A 26,374-nucleotide genomic window follows, 5' to 3' on the forward strand; every position below is an offset into this window, starting at 1 on the left:
ATTTTAAATTTTATTTTTGCGAACGCTTTTTGTATTTTTTCATATACTGTGAACATTAAAAAAACATGCGTTACCTAGAAATATTTTATTTAAAATTATTGCTATTTTAAATTCAAGAAATAATCTTCGAAATTATGTCAAGAATTTTATTATTGGTGGATTTTGCAATTTGGGAATTTGATAATTCTGAATTTTTATTTTTCGGCAATTTTATTATTAGTGAATTTTGTTTTTCGGCAATTTTCCAATTCGGTATTTTTATTTTTCGGTAATTTTATTATTCATGTATTTTATTAGTTGGGAATTTTCCATATCGGTATTTTTATTTTTCGGCAATTTTATCATTCGCGAATTTGATTAATCGAGATTTTTCTAATTCGGGAATTTTACAGTGTCGGGAATTTTATTTTTCGGGATTTTTCAGTCGTCCCTTTAAATTTAGTATCAATTTATTTTTGTTTAGTTTAATTAAAATAATTATAATTTATTCTGATTTAGTTATTTTTAATTAGTTTATTTAGTACAATTTAGTTTAAATTAATTATTCAAATTTAAATTTGATCTAAATAGTTGTGCTTAATTTAATTTAATTTTATTCTTTAATTTAAATTTAATCTGAATTTATTTAATTATATTTCATTCATTGTAATAATTTCAGAACAAATGTTTGATTTTTCAACTGATAAGATAAATTTTCAATTACGGAAAACAATTTTCTGAAAAAAGATACATTAAAATAAATTAGTTACATTTGCAACCAAAGAGAAAGATTGTTAATTAAATTATAAATCTTAAACAAAAATGAAAGTCTTTAATAAATTAGTGCACCTTCTAATCCAGTAGTTGAATTTAAAAAAAAATTTAACGAGACAGATAATTTTCAACCAAATACACCAATTTTCTATTAAGAATATTAATTTTTAACTAAAAATATAAATTCTCAACGAAAAATTTAATATGCTACATTTTAATCGAAAAAGATTTTGATTTTTAATAAAAAAAGTAAATATTAATTTTCAACCAAGTTTGTTTTCCAAATTTATGACCAAGTTGTTAAATTAAGAAAAAAATTGAACGAAAAATAAATTTTTTGAAATTTCAAATAACAAATATTTAAATTTTTGATTGGAACATATTTAATTAATTATAAAAATACGAATTAAACTTCTAAACGAGTATTTGAATATTCAAAAACAAAAAATGTAACTCTTAACGAAAAATATAATAGTTGAATTGTAAATTTGTAAACAAATTGATAGTTCTTCAATGAAAAAGTAAAATTTTTAATAAAGTGTAAATAAAATTATAAGTCTTCATAAAAAAGGATAGATGTTTAGCAAATTAATTCGATTTTGAACCGAGTAGTTGCATTTTCATTATAAAAATATATTTTAAAAAATTGTTTGGAATTTCAAATAAATAGATTTCAAACTAAATAGTTATTTTTTCTACAAATTAATTAATTTTATATCCGAAAGATTAATTTTCTATAAAAATATGAATTCTCCAAGAGAAATGTAATAGTTGATATTTCGATTGAAAAAGATTAATCTCATAAGATTAAATGCATTCATAGAAAGGACTCAACCGAAAATATTAATTTTCTGAAAAAGGCAAATTTTCACCAAAATATTTAATATTTAACGAAATACATACATTTTCAATCAAGAAGATTAATTTTCTACAAAAAAATTGAAATTTGTAATAAAGAAGTCTGTATCATAACCAAGTAGTGAAATATATAAGACTTTATGCAAATAGTTGTAAATAATTGTATATATAGAAAGGATAAGATTGTAAAAAATATATAGATGTAAACGGAAAGATTGTAAGGAATGGAAGTCATGTAAACCCTTAGGGGACACATTATGAATAAAGAAGAAGGTAAAAATAGAGATAACTTTTTAACTAAAATAATCAATCTTTAATCGAAAAATGTTTAACAGATCAATTAGTTCAATTCGTCCCAAAAAGATAAATCTTCAACAAAATAGTTAATTTTTTAGCCAATACATAAATTACCATCAAGAAGAATAATTTCTCACCGAAAAAGTAGAATTTTGTACGAAACACATTAATTTTCAACTAGATAAGATACATTTTCAATTGAAAATATAAGTTTTAAATAAAAATTATCATTCAAAATAAAAAATTGATTTTTTAACACAATAGTTAAATTCTTAACCAAAGAGATAAATCTTCAACCATCAAAATTTTTTAACCCGGAAATATTTTTCAACAAAAAAATTAATTTTCTGTCAAATAGTTAAAATTTTATAATATTAGTTGGATTTGTAACCAAAAGGTTGAATTTTTAACCACAAATTTGAATTTTAAAAAATGACATTGTTAAAATATCAGCTGAAAAACATTTTAATTTTCAATCAAAACGAGTCGAATTTTCCCCGCAACGTCTTCTTAGATTATCCAGATCTTTTTAGACATTTTTCGAAATCTTTTTTAATTTCATGAAATCTTTCGAAATTTTATTAAAAAATACATTTTTCGAAACGAAAAATCTTCACAAGTATTTTTATATTTCTTTCAAATGTTCAAGAACTTTTGAGATAATTTTCTAAATGTTTTGTAATTTTATAAAATCCTTTGAAATATTATGTGAAAATTAATTTTTTCAAAATGAAAATCATTGCAAACTTAAGAATATTTCCTTCAAGTCTTCCAGATTTTCTCAAACATTTTTCGAAATCTTTTGAGATGTAATTTATAAATTAATTTTCCAAATAAAAACTAATACAGAATTTACGTAAGAATCTTAAGAAGTTTTTATATTTTCTTAAAACTTTCCGAAATTCTTAAAAACGGCTATACTTTTTGAAAATGTACATTTTTTCCAAAATTTTGTTTTCATATTTTCAATGTATTCAACACTTCTAAATATCTTTTAAAGTATTTTGAACTTTTTATACATTCTTTAAAGATAGTTTCGCGAAAGAATTAGAAGTCATTTAACATGTTAAAATTTTTTTTTAGTATTACCTAAGTAATTTTTAAAAATGATTAAACATTAACAATTTTTCGTAGAATCTTAAAAAATATTTCTTGCACCTTTTAATACCTTTCAGAATCTCTAAAGGCTTCTTTTCTTAAAATCCCCAAAAATCTACGTATTTTAATTTTCTTAAAATATTCTTAAGATTAAAAATGACTTTAAATCTGTTTGAAAATTTTAAACTTTTCAATTAATGATGAAGATACATAACAAGCCAATTTACAAATTTTAGAAATCGATTTTTTATTCTTAAAAAGTTTACGAAAATTATTAAACGCTTATCTGAATTCAAAAAATCATAAATTATTAAAAGGTTGCTGTAAACAAAGTGACATGCATTTATACTTTAAAATTTCATGATTGAAACTAAAAAATCATTAAAATCTTTCCCGAGAATTTCTAGAAATCTTTTGATTTTTCTGAAACCTTTTGAAATTCTTAAAAAGCTTGTAAATCTTTTTTTCGAAATATAAAAAAATAATATTTTTTTTATTTTTTAAGATTCATTTTTGACAATTTTAAAAATCGTTTGAGTTGCTTAAAAATCTTTAGTAATATGCCCTATAAGTCAATAAAAAATCATTCAACATTTTATTTCAAAATAATTGGAAATATACATTGTGTGTGCATTTTTTTAAATCTTTGAAATTTTCGAAAAATTTAGTTTTATCAAAAGAAAATCGTCTGAAATGGTCTCTGCAATCTTAAATAAAGATTTTTTAATTTCTTAAAACGTTTTGAATTAAACAAAAAATTTACAGTTTTTTTATCTTTTCAAACTGCAAATTTTTTTTGAAATTTTTACAAAACTTCTAAATATCTTCGAAAATAATTCGAAAGTTTCCTTAAATATCTTTAGAATTCTGTGAATCAAAGACATTCCCTTAGACTCTTTTAGATTATTTCTTGAGAATTTTAGAAATCGTTTGCAATCTTTAAAAAACATTTTTCAATATTCCCTTAACATTCATTTTTCAGAAGAAATGATAAATTTTATTTTACTTGAAACCATTCAATACCTTAAAGACCTTCAAATTTTTCTCTTAGCAACTTTTAAAATCTATATTTCGTTTAAAAAACTTTTATTCTTTATAAAATTTCTTTATAAATTAATGTTTAAAAAAATTGATATTTTCCCTGCAACCTTTTGAAGAGATTTTTATTTTCTTTAAAGCTTAACATATTTTAAAATTATTTTTAACGTGTATAACGAAATAAGAACGTGTACATTATTTTTGAAATTTTTTCGAAACTTCTAAACTTCTTTAAAAATAATTAAAATGTTTCTAGAAATTTCTTTGAAATTCACGGAAATAAAAAATTCCTTTAAAATCTTTCAGATTCTTCGTTGACAATTTTGAAAATAATTAAAAATGTTTAAGAATTTTTCAAATATTATCTTCTAAATAATTTTATTTTAAAATAAAAAATAATTTTTTATTTTTCACGGTAACTGAAGGATACCGTTTTATTTTTTTGAAAATTAAAAATATTTGAAGAAGCTTTTAATTTTATTTTGCACTTTTAAAAATATTTTTAACTTATAAATTATTTTTTAGGATTTTTGAAAACATTTTTCTAGATTCCATTTGGACCATTTTGAAAATCCTTTAAAATGTTTAAAATTCATTTAAACTACTCTTTTGAAACTAATTTGTTAAATAAAACAGTCATTTAAAATTTTCCCAGTGGCCTTAAAATTTCAACCATTCTTTTTGAAATATCTTTAAAATCTTTTGAAATGTTAAAAAAATTTAAGTGTAGTTTAAAAATTGATTAAAAAATAAGAAAATCATTAAAAAATGTATCAGGTAACTTAAGAAAATGTCTTGTAATACATAGAATCCATTTAGTATCTACAAATATCTTAATTGAATTTTATGATCTTGATAAATCAACGTTTCGTTTGAAATGTTTGTAATCTATTTCAATTTTCTTTAAACATACATTTTTAGAAATTCATTTTAAACTTTCTCTGGAACCCTCCGAAAATCTTTTTACTTTTTTTTAAACCTTTCAAAATCCTTGAAAATATCGTGAGCTTTTTTTGGCGATACTAAAAAATGTACCTTATATTTTTATACTTTTACAAATCTTTTAAAATCAGAAACTCTCTTTATCATATTTCCAAAACTTCTAAATATCTCTTAAAATTATTTAAATGTTCTCTATAAATTATTTAATTTTTTTTCGAAATAAAACAATTCCCTTAAAACTTTCTACATTTTTATTGTTGACAATTTTTTAAATCGTTCTAAGTGTTTGAAAATATTTTTTTTGCATTAATTTTTCATAATAAAAATCGTTTTAAATTTTCTCAGAAAAACTGACCGAATTGGCAGATCATTATATACATTTGCTTTGCCCAAAATCAGAAATAAAAAAAAGAAGTTTAATATATAATAATATTTTTTCTCTTTTTATAGAATCATCATCAACTCCGATTACAAGGGACTTTATATCAACTTTGGGGCAGAGTAATCCAGTTTCTAAAAATTATGAAGGTATTCAATACAAAATATATATTAGGAAAGCCTTCGGCTCTGCTAAAAATTTAAAATGCTGGAAAAACATATAAAATAAACAGTTTTAAGTTAAAATGTTTTTCCAGCATTATAATTTCGGCTTCATAGTCGGAAAGTTGTGTGTTCGACTCTCGCTGCCTGCACTTAAAATTTTGTATTGTGATTTATCAAATTGCTCTTTTTGCACAAATCAATTTATTTTTTATAATTGCTATAAAATTTTTTACAATATTTACCAATTTAGTTAAAATTAGAAGTATAAGAAAGGTTTTTTCTTGAAAGAAAAATTGTCTTTTGTTAGAAAGGACAGATTTAAAAATTCAGTTTTGCCATAAAAATAGAAAAAAAAATTATAGCTTTTTTATATTTCTTGAGAAACCATTGAACTCAATTAAATTTATAAATAAAATACATCATTTATTATGGGGCCGTGTTGAAAAGAGAAAGGAAACCTTTTCTGGATCAAAATTCAACTATTTTCTTTTTTAATTGAAAATTCATCTGTTTTAAAAGAAATTTCATCTATGATGGATAAAAGTGCCAATTTTTGGTTAAAATCTAAGCAATTTTGGTCAAAAAATCTACCATCTTGTTGAAAACTGAACTTTTTCTTAGAAAATTTACTTTTGATTTAAAATTATTTTTTGGTGTTGAAAAATGAACTGAAACATTTTCTGGATGAAAGTTTAAATCAAAAACAAATTTTCGTTTTTTATTAAAAATTTATCTGTTTCAGTAAAAATGACATCTTTTTTACCAGCCAATTTATCTTTTTGATTTCAAAATTCACTTCTTCTCGTGCGAATTGCTTTTTTTAATGGAAATGCAATTTTTTGGTAAAAAATGATTCTTCTTTGCTATATTATTAAACTATTTTGTTTGAAAGAATTGGTTAAATCATATTTTGACGAAATAACTTTTGTTTAAATATTTATATTTGTAGTTAAAAATTCATCTACTTGATTAAAAGTTGAACTATTTAATCAAAAAATCTTTTTTAAGCGAACATTAAAATATTTGGGTAAAAGGTAAACTACTTTGTTAAATTTTTTTATCGAAGATTTAGTTTTTCGGTTGAAAATTTAACTGTTCAGTAAAAAAGCCTTTTTTTGGTTTACAAATAATTTCTAACTAAAAATGTAACTTATCCACTTTTTTAGGATTGATTTGAGTAAAATTTTGTTGGTAAAAAAATAATATTTTTGCTTTCGAATTTTATGTTTTAAATTTGATGTGGGTAAAATTGCTTTTCTTTTTTGATTGAGAAATCTTTATTTGTTGAAAATTCGTATTTTAGGTTTTAAAATGTATTTTTTTGTACATATTTCATCTTCTTTGATTGAAATATAAACCAAGACACTTTCTTCTTTGAAATTTATCTTTCTAGATTCAAAATTCAACTATTATGTTACAAATTTATTTATTTACTTGAAAATTCGAGTATTTTCTTAAAAAGTCTTCTCTTATAGTAGAAAAGACACTTAGTTTAAAATAAATAATACAATTAAAATATTTAAATTTGTATTTGAAATACTGTTTTGTTTCTTTTATAAAAGATTCTATGTTAAAAAAATTATAAGACTAAAATGATGGTATTTGAATATTAGTGATCAAGGAAAATAAAACATTAGTGGAAGAAAAACAGGGAATTTCAGAAACTAACTTCTCTGTCACTATGCCTAATCCTACTAGCAATAACTAGAATATTATTTCTGCAAACAAAAATTACGTAAAGTAAAAGATTCTAGGGGAGGGGGGGGGGTATAAATATATTGTAACGTCTTTTTTAAGGAGATATGGTCTTCGAAATGACCTATAATCCGTTTCGTAATTTAAGTACAGCCCCCCAAGTTGAACGTAAGTTTTTTTCCGTCGAATTTCATCAGTGGCGTCTGCTTTTTGAATCAGCATATCTAGTTTCTTGCGAAACCTGTTTATGCGTTGGTGTTTCAGACTTGACTTAGTCAAAATCAAGGACTGTTATTTATAGGGATAAGGGTGAGGCAGGGAATGAGAAGGAGGGGAAGGAGGATTAAGAGGAGGCGGAGAAGGCGAAGGAGAAGGGGAAGGATGATTAGGGATAGGGAAGGAGGTGAATGATGAGGAGGATAAAGAGGATGAAGGGGAGGAGGAGAAGAATGATGAGGAAGAGAAGGAATATGAGGAAGAGGAGGAGGAGAAGGACTGCTGATCAGGTGTTCCAAATAGAGAAAGAACAAGCAAGCAATAAACCTGTTCTTTTCATCCAATATACATTCTCATATTATCAGTTGTATATCATACGTCATAATTGCAATTGAATCTTTAAGGAAACTGATTCTTGAAAATTTCTATAACGAGGAGCATGAGGAGGTAGAGGAGGTAGAGGAGAAGATGAAAGAGGATAAGTTATAGGAGGCGGTGGAGGATAAAAAGGAGGATGAGAAGGAGATGGTAGTGGTGGTGGAGGATAAAGTGTAGGAGAAGAAGGAGCATAAGGATAAAGAGGAAATGGGGGATATTGTAATAGTGATGACCGTGGGAAAGGAGTAGGAGGAGGTAGAGGTGGATGACCAGGAAGTGGAGGAGGAGAAACAGGAGACGAAGTTGGATGAGAAGGAGGAGGAGAAGGATGAGGCGGACGAGATAAAGGATGAAGAGGCGGGGCTATCCTGTTTTGAAAGTTATATATTGCTTCATGCGGATCTAAATGATTTTGTCTATAAGCTGAAATATTGTAATACTTGTAACTTTTAGTAACCAAAAAATACAAAGCCCTAAAAATCAAGAAATTATTATTTATTCAAATTTTGGCCTCATTTATTTATTTTATTCTTATCGACCAATGGTAAAATAATAATTTAAAAATTACTGACCTCACTGTTCATCGACCGATGGTCAGCATTAACGACCTGACTATTTAACCGAGGGCCGGTAGATTAGCACGGAACAGAACCCTCCAATGGTCGGTGGCGACACCTGTTGGCGTCAGTAACTTGCAAAAAAGGCGTCCTCTCTTAGCAAATGAGTTGATAGTTGCCTGGACCAACTACTCGCTTTAAATGTTTTTAAATGTTTAACAATATTTTCTTTGCATTAATTTTTCAAAATAAAAATCGTATTAAGTTTTTCCTGGAAAAAGTACAGAATTGGCAGATTGTTCTATATAGTTATTTAAACCCAAGCTAAAAATAAAAATAAAATGTGAAATCCAATATATGATATTGAGTTAATTAAATAAATTATATTCTAAGTAATCTATTAACATTACATAATTGACAATTTTATTAATCTTTTTACAGAATTATCTACAGCTATTTATCCAAGGGATATTGAAGAAGGTAGACAATAAAAAATATTTTTAAAAAAAAACTTTGTCTATAAAGTCTAATAATGTTAAAAAAGAGAATTCATTTTTAATTCTTCGAAATGACAGAAAACCCTTAAACTCTTCTTCACTTTTTTTGGGACTTTTGGAAGTCGGTTAAAATTTTTTTAATCGTTTGAAGATATTTGATTTGCATTAATTTTTCAAAATACAAAAGAATAAAACAGTTTCCCACGAAAACATACAGAATTAGCAGATCGATGTATTAATTTATTTTGCTCCAATTTAAAAATGGAAAGAAAATATTGAATTAATTTATAATATTAAATTTTTTTGAATAAACTATATTCCTAGTAATGTAATATTCTAAAATTTATGTTTTTTTTCTCTTTTTACAGAATCATCATCAACCCTGATCACAAGGGACTTTATATCCAGTTTCGGACGTAGTAATGCAGTTCCTGAAGGCCATGAAGGTAGTAAATGAAAAAAAAATATATATATAAATAATCTTTGGCTGTAAAGACTGAGTGTTAAAAAAATTTTTACTTCAAAACTCACAATCGTTTTTTGGCGAAAAACATTTTCGAACACTCGGTAGCATATTTTTGGGAAATTGCTAAAAAAATTATATTTTTAAACATTTTAATAAATAAATTACAAATAAAAAAATTATATGTATCGAGATTTGTAAAGACGTTAAGAAATTCTGTTATTCTCTTATGCTAATACAGAGTTCTTGAAAATATTAAAATGTTGGTGAAAAAAATTCTGTTTTTCAATATATTTTGAAATTTTTAAAAGTGTGTTTTAGAGTCAAGAAGATAAATTTGCAACAAAATAAATGAATTTTTAACTGAAATGATGAATTTTTTCAACCAACAATGATCCCTTTTTAACAAATTCCAGGAATTTTCATTTCAAAAATATACATTTTCTATCAAAATTAAAATAGTTAAAACATTAGAGAAATTAATGTTTAACCAAAAAAAGGAAACAAAAATTGAAACAAATTTTAAATAGATATATAAATTTTCAACTAACAAAGATAAAGCTATAACCCCAAAATAGAATAGTTAAATTTGTGGTTAGAAAATTAAATTCTAATGAAAAAAGGAAGTTGTCAGCGAAATTAATTCATTTTTCAACCAAAAATATATCAATTTTGAAACAAAACTGAAATAGTTACATCTTCAGATAATAAAATTAATTTTCAACAACAAGGAAACAAATAATTTTGTAATGAAAAAGATTTTATTTTTATCTGAAATATTTAACAATTCGCCTGCCTTTTACTAGCAGCAAGGTAAAAATTAATAAAAATTAACAACAAAAATTGTTTAAACAAATTAATATTGATTTGAATTATCTTCTCCTATAGTAATGCTGGATAGTTGCGGTTGCTTAAAATGAAATTTTCAATTGAACAAGGTAACAAATAATGCAACTTAACAATCATAATTTATTAAAAAATGAATTATTATTTTAAATAATATTCTCATAAAATAATGTTAGAAAAATGCGGTTCGACTGGTATATGGAATAACGTGTCCATTTTTTACTTAGAACGAGGTGAAAATTAATAAGATTTAGCAAAAATGCAAGTTAACGAACATACTTGTGAAAACAATTTATTTTTATTCATAATATTATTCTGTTTGAATAATGCAAAAAGTTGCGTGTTTTCTGAAATATTCAACTATTTATTCACTTTTTACTCAGAGCAACGTGAAAATTGATGAAATTTAACACGAGAAATTGTTTAAACATTACTATTGTTTATAACTAGGTTTTTCTATATTAATCCTAGATTGTTGCGGGTTTTTTTTTTTCTGAAATATTCCACTTTTTGTCTACTTTTCACGCAGAGCGAGATATAACTCAATCAAGCTGGGCAAAAATGATTGTTAAAATTGAAATTATTGTTTATAACTATTTACTCTTAAAGAATTACTGGATAGTTACGATTATTTTCTGAAATTTCCCCTTTTCTCAATTTTTCACTTAGTGAGGTAACAATTAATGCACGCTGACAAACATAATTTTTTTAAACAGCTGTTTATAGCTGTCTTTTTTAAAAAAATTTTCAGAAAGTTGCGATTTTACCAAATTTCCCAGTCTTTGCTTTGACTTTTTAGTTATAAATCGATAACAAATAAAGAGCAGAGTTCATTAGTTTTTTTAATGATCTCTATTTTTGTGAATACGTCTTTTTTTTAATAAAACGTATTATCTAAGTATTCTTTACATTTAGCTACATGAATCATCTTTTGTTTTGGGACCCATTAAAACAGAATTAGGGGGATGATGTTTAGAAAATAATTATTCACTTTTATTCTATAACTAATTGTTAAGAAAACTATTGAATTTTTATTTGATTCACTCAATATCGACTATTCTGAAGAAAATGTACAAAAGCGTCTTTTTTCTGATGGAAAATACGTGTGGGGGCTTCTTGGGGCTTGCGGAACTTCTTAATTTACACAAGAGGTCTCATACGACAGGAGTTTCGGGAGTTACCTCGTTCTGCCTTTCCAATCGGAATTCATAATATTGCGCAATATACTTAGCTGAGTACTCGCGTACTGCGGTTATTCCAAAGCGACAGTCTCAACCGCGCTCGCCCTGCCCCCGGAGAAACGCATTTCTTTTCTGTAGATTCGAACAAATTTGGGGGCAATATGGAATCAGAATTCGGAAAAAAATTTGAATCATCCAATTAAACAAGCAAACTTCATCTATTCATATATGTTCTTACAGGACGCCAAGGGCTACCTGCCGGGACAACATTAGTAAGAAATTTTGAAGTTCCTGAAGGCTATATAACATTGAGACATGGCATTCGTACTTCAATTCCCAAAATAGTTGAAGGAGTAGCAGATAGGCACCATCAGGTCGTTGGATTTTTGGTAGCCGATCACGAGCTTCTTGGATTTTATAACAACAGAGGATTTAGTACATCGGTAGAACGTACACAATTTCACAAAGATTCCAGATATCCATCGAAGTTTCAAGGAAAGGAATATGCTGTTAACGTAAAATACGCTCCACTACGGCAATGAACCCAATTTTCAATATCTCGTATACTTTAAAAAAAAAGCGGAGTTGCTAATTTCATTTTTTCAAAACAAATGATCCGAGATGTATTAAAGATAGGGTTCGCACATTACAATATGTTAAAAAAAAAGGTTGAGACTATTTCCAAACAATTTATCATGTTAGGAAAGCAACAGTAATTTTCAACGCTGCTTGACACAGTCGCCATTTGCGCCAGCCGCGACTTGCACCAGCCGCGGCTAGCGCAAGCAGCGCTAAAAAAGACTGTTTCTTTCGTAACACAATAACTTTCCTAAAAATAGAAATGGAAATTTTTTTGAAACCCAGTTCGAAGGCTTATCAAATTCCACGTATAATGCACTCTAGGGGAAATATTTCTGATTTTTTGGAAAGAATATATCGCGTAAGAAATGTTTTTAAAAAATCAAGAATTTCTGGAATTTAGAACTTCGGCTTTATCTCTTGTCACGAACTAAGTAAGTTGTAAAAAACCGAAAATATAGTAGAATCACTCTATAAAATCCTATCATTACTTTGGGTCAAGAAAAACTCTAAATATCTTTGCAGGAAACTCGACGCAAACACACTTTAAAAATTGTTGCTCATATCTCAGGAACCCGACAATACTTTGAATGATTTTATTGGATCAAATTGAAGATAAGGTTTCGAAAATCCTTCCTCTTAATTTCAGACTTTCGACGAATTTTTTTCAAGTTTGATCAGAAGTTAAATTTAGAGTAGAAAATTCGGAAATTTGATCTATGTTGTTATATATCAGGAGTAACTGGGTATCCGCCTTCCTGTTTCCAATTTTCTAAAATAATTATGGAATTAGAACGATCCAGATGTCAAGAAATTTTAAGAGCGGATAGCAATTAGATGGGTGACCATCTCCGACGTACGACATGTGCATTCGATAGCCTTAGTCTGTCAAAACACCGGTCGAACTCGGGAGGGGTTTTCTGCAGTTTTCCTCTTCCCTGGTCAAATGTTTGGGTAAATGCAAGTACTTGTAGTAAAGTTGAATGGAGCTGCATGTTATCACTGCTTGTTATTGAATTTATACCGTGATAATAAGCCCAACTGAGTATAAGAAAAAAGTTCTCAGGTCCATAACAAGCGAAGTAGAGTCGTCTGGCGGGATATGTATTCATGCTAAAGGACTCAAATGATACCTTAGCAGCGAAGAAGATCCATTTATGGAGCTTTTTCACCAGATTTTAAAAATAAAAAGGCATAAACAATGATAATTATATTAATTAAACCATAAATATTTTTAATTATTTTGAGAATTGGTTTAACAATTATTTTCTGTCACATCTACTTGTATCACAGATGAAATATAGTAAATGGAACTGTAAAAATGTATTCAGTTATTTCAAATACCCAAAGTGCACATTCCTCCTTTTTTTAAAAAGAAGCGGACAACTTTAACAAAATTATAGATCATAGGTAAATACCATGACTGCATCCACGAAATAGAAGCCTTTAGAGGAAAAATGTGTTATTTTTCTAGAGAAAATAAGCAACACATATCTGCACGATTTTCTAAAAAAAATATCTGCAAAGTTATAAGTATTTAATTTTTAAAAGTTATTTAAAAAACGAATTCTTTCCTTAAACGTTTATAAATTTTGGAGTAATTCAGACATTTACATTTTCCACCTTTTTCAATTCTTTTCTTCAAATGTTATACAGTTATTAAAAAGTGCACCGTGCCCTTTTCGATTAGCAAGATTACAAATTTTATAAAATATTCGATCAAGTTTAAAAGACATTTAGAAGTTTTAAAAAGATTCAAACTCCATTAAAAATTTCAAAACTTTTTTAAAAAGTTAAGAAGAAAATGTACATGGGCTTCCGTTTCCAGTATCGGTAGATGATACACGCTGTTTTTCGAATGCAGTCATTTTTTGCATGGGTGATATACTGGGTTTCTTGGCAGTTAGTAGGAGTTCGAAGGATAAGAAGAGAGAAGTTAAATAGACACAAATTGTCAAAACAAAACAGTGTAGGAGGGCGAGTTTTTGGGAAAAGTTTTTAAAATTCTGGGGAGGATATAAAGTGACAGGGGGGGATGCAAGGCTAAAGGTCAGTTAACTGGGTAAAGTCATGTCGTTTATGCGCCGTACCCATCTCGATTTCGGAAGAAGGCCGAGCGAGTTAAGTGAGAAGAGTGAAACAAACAAAAGTGAATCGAGACGAGGAAGGGAGCATAGGCGTGGGAGGCCAGCTAATTTAGAAAGGCTTGGATCGAAATCGGGGAGCTTGGGGTCGCGGGATTTGTTGAAAAGGTGGCAACAGTCGGCGAGCGCGATGAGTAGAAAAAGCATCAATAGCGAAGGGGAAAATGGGGGTTGATTAAAGAAAAAGAGAGCAGGCGGGCGAAGATGCGGAGAGGGGCAATGACTTTCAAAAGTTTATGCAAAAAAAAAAAAGAACGCCGGAGAGAAATAGGGATGAACGGGATATTTTCATAAAGTTAGAAGCCCTTGTAAAAGGATTTAAAGAGGAGACTTGCGGAAGATTGGATGAGACATGCGGAAGACAAGTGGCAAGAATTGGATCAATTATGGAAATAAGAGAAAGAAAATGTGTGGAATGAATTGGAAAGTACATAAAATAGGTAGAAAGAGAATGAGGAGGCTAGGACAAGGGACATGAAACTGCTGGAAGAGAGAGTGAGCAAATTAGAGTTAAGGAATGAGTTTAAGGTGGGAGAAAAGGAAGTAGCGAAGTGAGATAGTGTGATCTGGTTAAGCAAGAGCAGAATGAAAGATTGCGCTTGAGCGTGATTGAGGCTAAAAGGAGAATAAAAGGGAAAGAGGGAAGGAAAAAGCGAAAAGGAAAAAGACCATAATAGTGAAGCGTTTAAAAGTGGAAAGTGAAAGGGCAGAAGACGAGATTAGGAAGATGATAAGACACATCGTGGCGCAAGTCAGTGTGCAAGGGATAAGAAGACTAGGTGGAAATAAAAAGGGCAAATAATGTATGTTTTTAGTAAACTTGGGGAGTGAGCATGAAAAATATGAAAATATGGAGAAAAAGAAGTTTTTAAAAAGAAGAAATGAAAGAATCGAAAAAGATCTGACGTGGCAGGAAAGGAGAAGAAAGGGGCTAATCAAGCGAAAGTCATGGATTGAAAGGTATAAAGATATAGGCTAATAATTAGCAGAGATCGGATATGGGTAAACGGAAAAATATGGATTTGGGACGATGAAGTAGAAGAACTGAGGGAGGCTACGAAACAGATAATGAATGAAGGGGACAAATTCCATTGAAAGGGTTATGCAAGAGTCACAGGGGGGGGGGGGGGGGGGGGGTGTTTTAATGGCAAGAGGACCGGAATGAAAGAAATAAAGGAGATAGGCACAAAAAGAGCGACGTGCAAGTAGCGTTCTGGAATTTGCCGGGCTTAAACACAAGGGCAAAGGATTTTGGGGAGAAGGGCAGAAATGGGATGTGATGATGATGAGTGAGACGTGGGTGGATAAGAAAGAGTGGAAATGCTTAAAAAGAAAATTAACGAGAGCATGTGAGTGAAAGATGCATGTAGCAAGAAAGGAGCAGGTGAAAGGGAGGGGAATCGGCGAGATGGTGTCAGGAGCAAGAAAGGAACTGGTGTTAGAGAAAGAAAAGAGAGAGTATATAGAAGAAGAGGATGAAATAATGGTTAGAAGAATATAATTAGGGAAAGTTATTCTGGATGTAGTATGCGTGTACAGAAGAAGAGAAGAAGAGGGAGGATGGAGAAGAATAAAGAAATGGACAGAGGAGAAAGAGGAGAGGCTGGTACTAATAGAAGGGGATTTGAATACCTGGACCGCGGAGCAACTAGTAGAAGTATGGGATAGAGAGAAGAAGGTGCTTATAAGAAAATGGAAACAAGAGAACACGGGTCGGGAGGGTAGGAGGCTACTGGACGTACTGGGAGAGATGGGATGGTTCATTCGTAACATAAATACAAGAGGAGATGAAGAAGGTGAATATACGTACGCGGATATAATGCACACCGTAATCGATTACATTCTGGCAGAAGAAAGAATAAGGAGACTGATGGATAGAATAGAAGTGAGCAACGTGATAGGCTTAGAACACGTTCCGGTAATTGCGACAATGATATGTGGTGGCTCAAAGGGCAGTAGGTGGAAGAGTAAACAAAAGAGAGAAAAGAAAGTGAAAATTATTATTTTGGTCGAGGAAAAGTTGAAAGAATTTAGAAAAAAATATAAAACGAGGAAATAGGGGATTTTTAAGAGCAAGGAGTTGACATACTGCTAGGAAAACTTAAAGGCTGAAAAGAAACAGGGCAACAGGGAAAGATGGCATGGAAAGTTAAACACTGAAATATGGAGCATTAAGGATGAGGGAAGAGATGTGAACGGTTTTCTACAAGGTATGGAAAGGAAAAGGGTAGCCGGAAGAGTGGAAGACAAAGCTGGTAGTACTGCTGATTGAGAAAGGAGAAGGCAAAAATGTGGAGGAATATAGAAGTACTACAATCGTGTGTGTGGTATATAAAATGTATGACGAAGTGCTTAGAAGGAGGTTAGAAAGACAACTGGAAGAGAAGGGAAGTATACCACGCAACCAACGAGATTCTAGCAAAGGGACGGGAACCATAGATAACGTCTACATAATCAAAAATCTAGTCAACAGAAACCTCCTTCATAAGAAAGGGAAGTTAGTTGCACTGTTTGTAGACTTTAAGGCAGAATTTGACTCAACTAACAGGAGGGTGTTATGGGCAGCCATGAAAGAGAGAGAGAGAGAGGAGTAGACAATGGTTTAATAGAGATAATAAAAAAGAAATTTGCATAGTTAGAGGAGAAGTTGAAGATGAAAGGGAAAGGAGGGACAAAATTAGGAACGGGCAAACTGTATTCACTAGCATATTCAATGACGTAGTGCAATTAACGGATGATGAAAGAGGTATAAATTTGTTGATAAGTTTGAAATGCGCGAGTAAAGTAATGGGACAAGTATGGGGTATAGGAAACAGAAGGTTCAAGAATGACTAGAAGATGAGTGTGTGGATGTTTGATGTGTGAGTATGGTTAATGCTAAGCTTTGATGTGGAAATATGGGGATGAAAAGAACACAAGAGAATTGAAAGTTTGCATGAGAGATTTTTGAGATGAATTTTGGGAGTAAGTTGGAGTTGCCTAGGTTATATGTTGAGGGAAGAAATAGGACGAGAAAAAATGGTGGTGAGGCAAGAGAAAAGAGCATGGAATTTCGAAGAGAAACTAAGAACAATTCTAACAATTTTAATCATTCATTTGGATTCTAAGAATTCGTTTGTAAAGAATTTAAAAATTCAGAAAATTCAGAGAATTGAGTAGAATTCGGAGAAAACAAAGGACTTGGATAAATTCAAAATAATGCATGTTGTTTCAAGATAATTACAAAAAATCTTGAAAACAATTGAAACAAGCACAATTATAAGAATTCTGTTGATTCGTTTAAAAGGAATTTGAAAAATCGAGAGAATTAAGTAGAATTCAGTAGAATTCAGGGAAAATAAAAGTCTAAGATAAATTCCAATTAATGCATTTTGTTTCAATAAAATTAAAAATCCTTTCCAGAAACTCAAAGAAGCACAAATCTGAGAATTCATTTGCATTCTAAGAATTCGTTTGAGAAGAATTTGAAAAATTAAAAAAATGAGGAGAAAAAAAGTCTTGAATGAATTCAAAATAAAGCACGTTGTTTCAAAAGAGTTTTAAAAAATTTTAAGCGTTTTCAAAGGAGCACAAATCTGAGAATTTACTTGGATTTCAAGAATTCATTTGAAAAGAATTTTAAAAATTCAGAGAACTAAGTAAAATTGAGATAATACAAAAAAATTTGGATAAATTCAAAACTATGCATGTTTTTTCAAGCAAATCAAAAAGCCTTTAAAAGAACTCAAGAAAGCACAATTCTAAGAATTCATTTGTATTCTACAAAATTATTTGAGAAGATTAAAAAAAATTCGAAAAATTCAGAGAACTGCGTACAATTCAAGAGAATTTAAGATAATTTTAAAAGAAATAGAATTAAAACTTTAAAAGGTTTCAAAGGAAAACAAGATAAATAATATCTCATCTTTCAAATGCCGTGTGAAGTTGCATTTAAGCTCGAACAGAGAATTTATAAAGCATTTAAGAGAATTTAAAGCATTTATTGTTTAAACAAACATATATCATAATTACAACATATATTTTTACAAAAACATCCGGAAGTTCCTGTATTTTATTTAAATTGGGAATTTGTGATTGAAAATTCATGTACTTGATTAAAAATTTGTTTATTCTGTTCGAAAATTCATCTTATGTATTGAAAATTGATCTTCTGGTTGAAAATTATTGTTTCCTTATTTAGAAGCAATTTTTCTAACTGTCTGTAAATGTTCAATTTTTTGTCGAAAATTTATCTTTTCCGATAGAAGTTTAATCTTTTTGGTTAAAAATTATACCATTTCGTTGAAAATTTACTTTTATTTCTTGAAAATTAAGTTTTCTCTGAAAAAGAATTCTGAGTTTGAAAATTCGTTTCTTTCTTTATTGCAAATTTACTTAACTAACTGTAAATCTAAGTATTTTATTCTTGGTAGAAAATTGATCTAGTTAACTGAAAATTAATTAATTTGTTTCAAAATGAATTTTTCGAGCTACAGGTTTATCATTTTAGTTAAAAATTCATTTTAACTATTCCATTTTTTGTAAAAAATGTACCTTTTTTGTAGATATTTAACCATTATCGGTAAAAATTGATCTGTTTTGGTAAAAAATGTAAGTATTCAATTTTTTTTAAGACTTCATTTGTTTGGTTAGAAAAAAATATTTTTTTCAATACGTTTTTTTTATAAAAATTGGTCTTTCAGTTTGAAGATTGATCTTTCCAACTGAAAATTCAATTACTCTTTTGTTGTTAAAAAAACAAAATTTTTGATAAAGAAAAATATTTTGTTGAAAATTCCTTTTTTAAATTTGACCTATTCTAATTTTGGTTAAAAATCGATCTTTTTAAGATGAAATTTAGTGTGCTTTTTGTTTAAAATGAGTCTTTCTTTGTAGAAAATTAATCTTTTCAGTTAGAAATTTAACTAACTATTTGTTTAAAAATGCATCATTTTAGTTAAAAATTAATTTCCTAGTTTCAAAATTTACCTTTTTGATTTATAAAACTCAGCTAAAAAGTGTTGAAAATGTATTTAGAAAAAACTGGTTTGCTTTATTAATATTAATCATCTACATTTTCCCGCGAAATTCAAAAAATTTAATTAGTTTTATGAAATTTTTATTTTATTAAATGTACTTATTTTTATTAAATATATTTTTAATGTAATTATTATTGATGAAGCAGAAAAATAAAATTTTTTTAATCCCTATTCAAAATGGTTATAAATGCTTAATAAATTTTCAAAGTACATAAAGTTCGAGAAAATTCACGAGAATACTATTTAATTTAATATCATGAAAATTAAATATAAACATGAGGAAGATGTGTATTTTGAAAACAGTTTAAATTGTATTGATATTTTTATTGTTTATTTTTCCAATTTAATTTATTTATTTTATGAACAATTGTAATTGTTGCAAACTTCTTACATTGATTGATGATATTACTCAACTAATAATAACAGTAATAATAATATTTAAACATTAATAATTAGCCTTATAATATTTTTTAAATAATTTATCTAGATATTTCCGCTCCCTAAAAAATACATGTAAATATATAATTTGTTTATAATCAGTTAGGCGAATTCAATTTCATTTCATTTTATATCTTATGTATGAATTTTGATGAGTTCAGCCTTGCAAATCTCCAAAAAATTACTTTTGTTTATTATTTTTCTTTTACCGTAATAAATTGTATTTTTCTGACCAACTGGAAACTATTTCAATAAGTCAAAAAAGTCACTTTTTCGAAATAAATCATACATTCGATGAATTTCAATAATAATATTTTAAACTTAACATATTTGGAAATTAATTATTTGAACAATTTTTTTGTTTAAAGAATTTTTCCCGAATTTTTTTAGGTTAATGTTACAATTAACGAATAATAAAAAAATTTTCAGCTTATTTTTCAATTGTTTAAACAGTTTTTATTCATTTAAACAATTTTTTATCCTGTCAATTGCGAAATATGTTAATTTGAGTCAGAAATATTCTTCTCGAAATTAATCAACATTTTGTGGAGCATTTTCAGGCACCATATAAGGCGATTGGTGTCGTCAACATTAAATCTAATTGGGTAAGAAATATTTCTTGATCATTCTTGAAGAGGCGTTCAAGCTTCAATTTACAAAAAGTTAATAAAATGCACTTCATTTTTCATTTTTCCAAAAGCAGAGCTTTTTTCAATAAAAAGCTGCTAATAGTTTTAAAAATCGGGGACACTAGGTAATGTTGCTCGATTTGGAAAAATATGGAATTTGTTGGACCGTTGGAAGGGAGAAAGGGTGATCAACCGCCAAAAATCGAAACTAAAATTTTTACAGGTATCCATTTTGCCAAAGTATTTTTGCACTCAGTTATGGCTTTAAAAATTTAAAAATCGGACGAAAATTGTTAATTAAAAATTGATAATACTATTTAATATTTTTTTAATAAAATTACCCTTTTTGAGATCGTAGTTTACTACATATAAACCGAATCTTTTGATCGTTTATGAAATTCAGCAATAAAAAGTGATGTCACTGAGGTTTAAGCTTTTTGAGGTTTAAATTTTCTTTCTAATAAAATTAATTTAATGAGCAATTGACATTCAAAATAAAGATTATATACTATGCCTATCTCCTTCTGGGATTGCCCGTTACATATCAATATAATCGGATACTCATTAAATATTTTGCCTAGCCAATCTATATATAATCCTTAGGCATTATATATAATGCCCGGCACGAGATAGGCATAGTATATAATCTGTATTTTCAATATATTGATGCAGTTAAGGAAGGCCATGAGAAATTGACGAAAATTCATAAGAAAGAGAAACTTGGAAAATATTGTTTAAACAAAAAAATTGTTCAAATAATAAATTTCCAAATATGTTAAATTTGAAATATTATTATTTTAATTCATCAACTGTATGATTTATTGCGAAAAATGATGACTTTTTACTTTTTACACGTGAGAAAAAAATTGTTTAAACAAAAAGTAATTGCTTAAAAAATAATAATTTTTGAAAAAATTTGGAAATTTGAGACATTTTGTGACTCATCGAAATAGTTTTTCAGTTGGTCAGAAAGATACAATCTATCATGGTAAAAGAAAATTAATAAACTGAAGTAATTTTTGAGGACTTGCAACATCTTGAAGTTTAACACGTATTCATAAAAAAAATACGTTTTTTGAAATATTATTCAGAATCGTTTATGTTAGATGAATCGAGCTCGAACTTGAAGTAATTATTATCTTAAAATACTTGAAAAGTGTAAAAAATGTTAAAATTTTTAAATAACGGAAGCTTTCTAGCATTATTTAAATACAATATTATTTAAAACAATACTTATAAAAATAAACAATTATGTTTGCTTGAATTAATTATTAGCTCACACTAATTAAAAAGTTGAAAATAAGTTTAAAAATTTGGAAAATCTTGAATACACTGGACTTTAGAAGCACATTGTAAGCTAAATAAAAAAATCTTTTTTTAAGAATATCAAAAGTCCATTTTTTTCAAAAATTGAGTTTTAACACTGGTTTTTGAAAAATAAAAAAAAATGTTTAAATGTATGGTTTATTTATTTTTTAACTACGTCTCACTATGAATAAGTAAAAATGCATCTTTGTATCTTTGAAATCACCAAAGTAAGGAAAGTTCAAAAAAGGAAAAAAAAAGTTTAATTTAACTTTTTTTTTAACTTCGTCTCACTTTGAATAATTAGAGAAATATAAATCTTAATATATATTTAAAATCATCAAAGGAAGGAAAGTTAAGAAAAACGAAAAATTGCAAATTTTAAGTAATAATCCAGTGGTGACCTGGATGTTACATCCAAAACTCTACTCAGGTCTGAAAACCTTTAGCTGAATTTCAAGGTCATCTTTGACCTTCGACCTGAGTCGAACGTTCGGACGTAAAATTTCCCGCTCTTTCGTTTGCCATTGTCAAAAATAGAAGTTCCCATTAAAAAACAAAGTTGACCTTGAAATACCCTTTAAGGTGAAGCTCAAGGTCAAATTCAAGATCAACACCTGGTTCTCGTTAAAAGTTACTCAAGTAATGACCTTGGACTAAAAATACAATAAAAAGGATGAAAAAATGTGAAACGTATTTCGAATTATTTCTAGCGATCGTACGTGATCAATTATTGATGACAGACGTGTAAATATTTGATAGAAATTTATTTCTATTCAATGCCGCGCATAAATGGAAATATAAGCCGAGCTTGAAAAGAATAAGAGGGAAAGGGATGCATGACGTTCAGAATACCACCGGACTCGTTATGACACAATTGTAAGTTGCGACACGCATTGTCCTTCCTATTTATTTTGCATTACGAACTGGGTATTATTTCACAGGCACGTGTCGTCGCAAGCTCTCCGCTTTTCATGGAAAGTACAATCCAATTACGATGCATATTCCAGGCGTACGGAAAAATGAAAAAAGCGAATCGTTAAAACGCTCGAAGGCATGATTTAATGATTAGATAATCAGGCTCAATTGTCTTGCCAGTGCAATTTTACGCGATTATCATTATCTCTCTAAAGTAAACCGACCATAGCTTGGAGAGTTACGAAAATCTGACTCCCACAAACGCAATTTTAAAATAGCCAATTGTCATTTCTGGCACAAAAACTGTTATAATAAGTGAATAGAAATTTATTTATTCATAAAAAATTTATTATTTTCTATTTTTTAGTAAAATTTATATTAAAATGTTAAAACTTTGCTTAAAAATAAATTGAATTAATTAATGTTAAAAATATTGTTTTAGCACCATGCTTGCCGTTGAATTGATTATTTATATTCAAAATGATATTTGTTTAAATAAAGAGATGAAAAACAATTTTTAAATTAAACAATATAAACACCTGGACATATACATCTGGCTTGATAAATTTTAGAAAGCTGACAGGTTTGAAATATGAATTGTTATTTATATTTTTTATAGTTTTCGAGAGAAATGATATTTTGAAATGGTCCAAATGATGTTTCTTCAACTTTAGAGACAAAACAAAATTTAGTTTTACTTCCAAGCTCAGAAAACTTAATCCTATTATGAAATATGTTCCTTAAATTTTCCGTAAACTAAAAAATTTATTTTAAAATATGACGTGTTTTATTTCGTTAAAATATCTAATATTTAATCGATCTTTAATGATTTCTTGCATATTAAAAAAAATTACTAAATCAAGCAATATAAATATCTGGAAAGGTTCAGGTTGGATAGATTTTTGGAAGCTGAAGAGGTTTATATTTTAAGCCTGTTCAGCTTCCAAAAATCGAGAAACTTATTTATGTTATAAAATATGTTCCTTAAATATTTCGTGAACTAAAAAGAAATCATTTTGAATATAAAATGTTAAAGTTCATGAAAATGAATATTATCTAAGTCGATTTTTAAATATTTTTTTCTATATTTACAAAAAATACTGAAACAAGCAATATCAACATCTGGCGAGGGTCAGGTTGGATAGATATAAGGAATCTGAACAGGTTTAAAATATGAATTTCTATTTATATTTTGCATAGTTTTCGAGAAAATTGAGATTTTGAATGGGTTCACATGATATTTCTCTAATTTTAGAAATAAAACCCAATTTTTCTTTACTTTGAAGCTCGGGAACCTGAATTATATAAAATATTCCTGGAAAGGGTAAGTGACTAACAAAGACATTTTTAAATAGAAGGTGTTAATGTTCGTTAAACTGAATTATATTTTAGTCGATTTTTAACCATTTTTTCTATATTAAAAAAAAATTGAATTAATAAATATGAACATCTGGGGAAGGTCGGGTTTGATAGATTTTAGAAAGCTGACAGTTTTAAAATATAAATTAATATTATATTTTTCATATTTTTCGAGAGAAATGATATTTTGAAACGATCCAAATAATGTTTCTTCCATTTTAGAGATAAAAATAATTTTTTGTTACTTTCAAGATCGGGAAACTTATTAATATTTTGAAATATGTTTCTTGCATATTTCATGAATTAAAAATATATCATTTGAAATATAAAATGTTAAATATTCATTGAACTAAATATTATTTTAGTCGATTTATAAAGATTTTTTCTGTATTAAAAAAAAATTACTGAATCAAGCAATATGGACATCTAGAGAGGGTCAGGTTGGATAGATATAAGGAAGCTGAACAGGTTTAATACATGAATTGCTATTTATATTTTGCATAATTTCAAAGAAAATTGAGATATTAAATGGGTCTACATGATATTTCTTTAATTTTAGAAATAAAACCCAATTTTGCTTTATTTTGAAGCTCGGGAACCTGAATTATATCATATAAAATATTTCTTAATCGAGTAAATGAACTAAGAAAGACATTAATCCTTAATTTTCCATAAACTAAAAAAACATTTTTAAATATAACGTGTTAACTTTGGTTAAAAGAACTAATATTTTTGTCGATTCTAAACACATTTTCTATATTAAAAAAATGACTGAATTAAGCAATATGAACATCTGGAAAAGGTCAGGTTTGATAGATTTCTGGATTTTGAACAGGTTTCAAATATGAAATGCTATTTATATTTTGGATAGTTCTAGAGCAAAATGAGATTTTGAATCGTTCAAAATGATATTTCTTCAATTTTAGAGATAAAATCCAATTATTCTTTACTTTGAAGATCGGGAAACTTAATCATATTATAAAATACGTTCCTTAATTATTCACTGAATTAAAAAGAAAACATTTTGAATATGAAATGTTAAAGATCATCAAACTGAATATTATTCTAGTCGATTATTAAATATTTTTGTTTACATTTTAAGAAATTACTGAATTAAGCAATATGAACATCTGGAGAGGGTCAGATTAGACAGATGTGAGGAAGCTGAGTAGGTTTGAAAAAAATAAATTGCTATTTATATTTTTCATAGTTTTCGAGAGAAATTATATTTTGCAACAGTCAAAATGACTTTTCTTTAGTTTTAGAGATAAAAACTTTTTTGTTTACATTGAAGAACCGGAATCTCAATCATATTGTGAAATACGCTCCTTAAATTTTCCGTAAACTAAAAAAAAAACATTTTTAAACATAACCTGTAAGATTTCGTTAGAATAACTAATATTTTAGTGGATTTTTAACGACTTTTTCTATTTAAAAAAATTACTAAATTAAGTAATATGAACATCTGGAAAGGATCAGGTTTGATAGATTTCTGAACGTTGAACAAGTTTAAAATATGAAATGCTAATTATATTTTGCATAGTTCTAGAGCAAAATGAGATTTTGAATCGGTCAAAATGATATTTCAGAAAATTGAGATTGTAAATCGGTCAAAATAATACTGCTTTATTTTTAGAAATAAAAGCCAATTATTCTTTACTTTACTAAAAAGCAAAAATTTTAAGTATAAAATGTTAAAGTTAATTAGGCTAAATATTATTTTAGTCGATTTTTAACGATTTTTCTACATTAAAAAACAGGAGTTATGTAATATGAACATCTTGAAAGGGTCAGGTTTGATAGTTTTCTGGAAGCTAAATAGGCTTTAACTATGAACTGCTATTTATATTTTGCAGTTTTCAAAAAAATAAGATTTTCAATCACTTAAAATTATACTTTTTTAATTTGTCATGTTACATTATTATACAATTTGCAAATGTCCTTTATTCATAAGTTGAAAATTCTTGTTTATTGGTTAAAAATTATACTATTTGATTGAAGGTTAAAGCACTTTGTGAGAAAAATACTTTTTTATTCTTGCTTCTTGTTTTCAAATCAAACACGGAATAAAGGGCCGAGTTTCAAAAAAGAAATCGCAACATAGGGACTAAGTTTTCAAAATAATTTGCAACTTGCTATTTTATCCATATTACAGTAAAACCTCGATTATCCGACCTAATGTGGGTAGGAGATAGCGCGGATAAGCGAATACTCGGATAATAAGAAAGAAGTACAAAATTCGGAAGTTTTATTCATTTTTGATATATTTTAAATAGATAAGTAAATATAAACATTTAGTAAATAAACGCAAACAACTTACGAATGTTGATTTATCTTTATTAATTTATTAATTTAATAATAATAGCAAACTACTGCGCGCATTCAGAATCAGGCGTAACAGCTTCATCTGTTTTATTAATAATTCTTGGTATTATCCGTGCATAGGCCTAGCTTAATGCGAAGTGCTTGAATGAGTCCTGTTGCCTCGGATAACGCGGAACCTCGGATAATCGAAGGCCGGATAATTGATTTATTCTCACCTATCATGCCATTTTGATTTTTAATGATTGATTATGATTATTATAATCTAATCTACAGAAAATGATGATCAATCAATGCTCA

The 26,374-nt window shown here is 27.7% G+C and overlaps 1 protein-coding gene across 1 annotated transcript; it reads right to left on the reverse strand.

Moving 5' to 3' along the window:
• Positions 1-7,819: 7,819 nt before the first annotated feature.
• LOC117180428 (vegetative cell wall protein gp1-like) lies at positions 7,820-8,402 on the reverse strand. The gene is made up of 2 exons (XM_033372929.1): positions 8,396-8,402; positions 7,820-8,241 (listed from the first exon to the last, which is right to left on the reverse strand). The coding sequence occupies exons 1-2, from the start codon at positions 8,400-8,402 to the stop codon at positions 7,820-7,822; spliced, it is 429 nt and encodes a 142-aa protein (XP_033228820.1).
• Positions 8,403-26,374: the final 17,972 nt, after the last annotated feature.

The sequence above is a fragment of the Belonocnema kinseyi genome, chromosome 1, assembly GCF_010883055.1.
Source record: "Belonocnema kinseyi isolate 2016_QV_RU_SX_M_011 chromosome 1, B_treatae_v1, whole genome shotgun sequence".
In the NCBI taxonomy this organism is placed as follows: Eukaryota; Metazoa; Arthropoda; class Insecta; order Hymenoptera; family Cynipidae; genus Belonocnema; species Belonocnema kinseyi.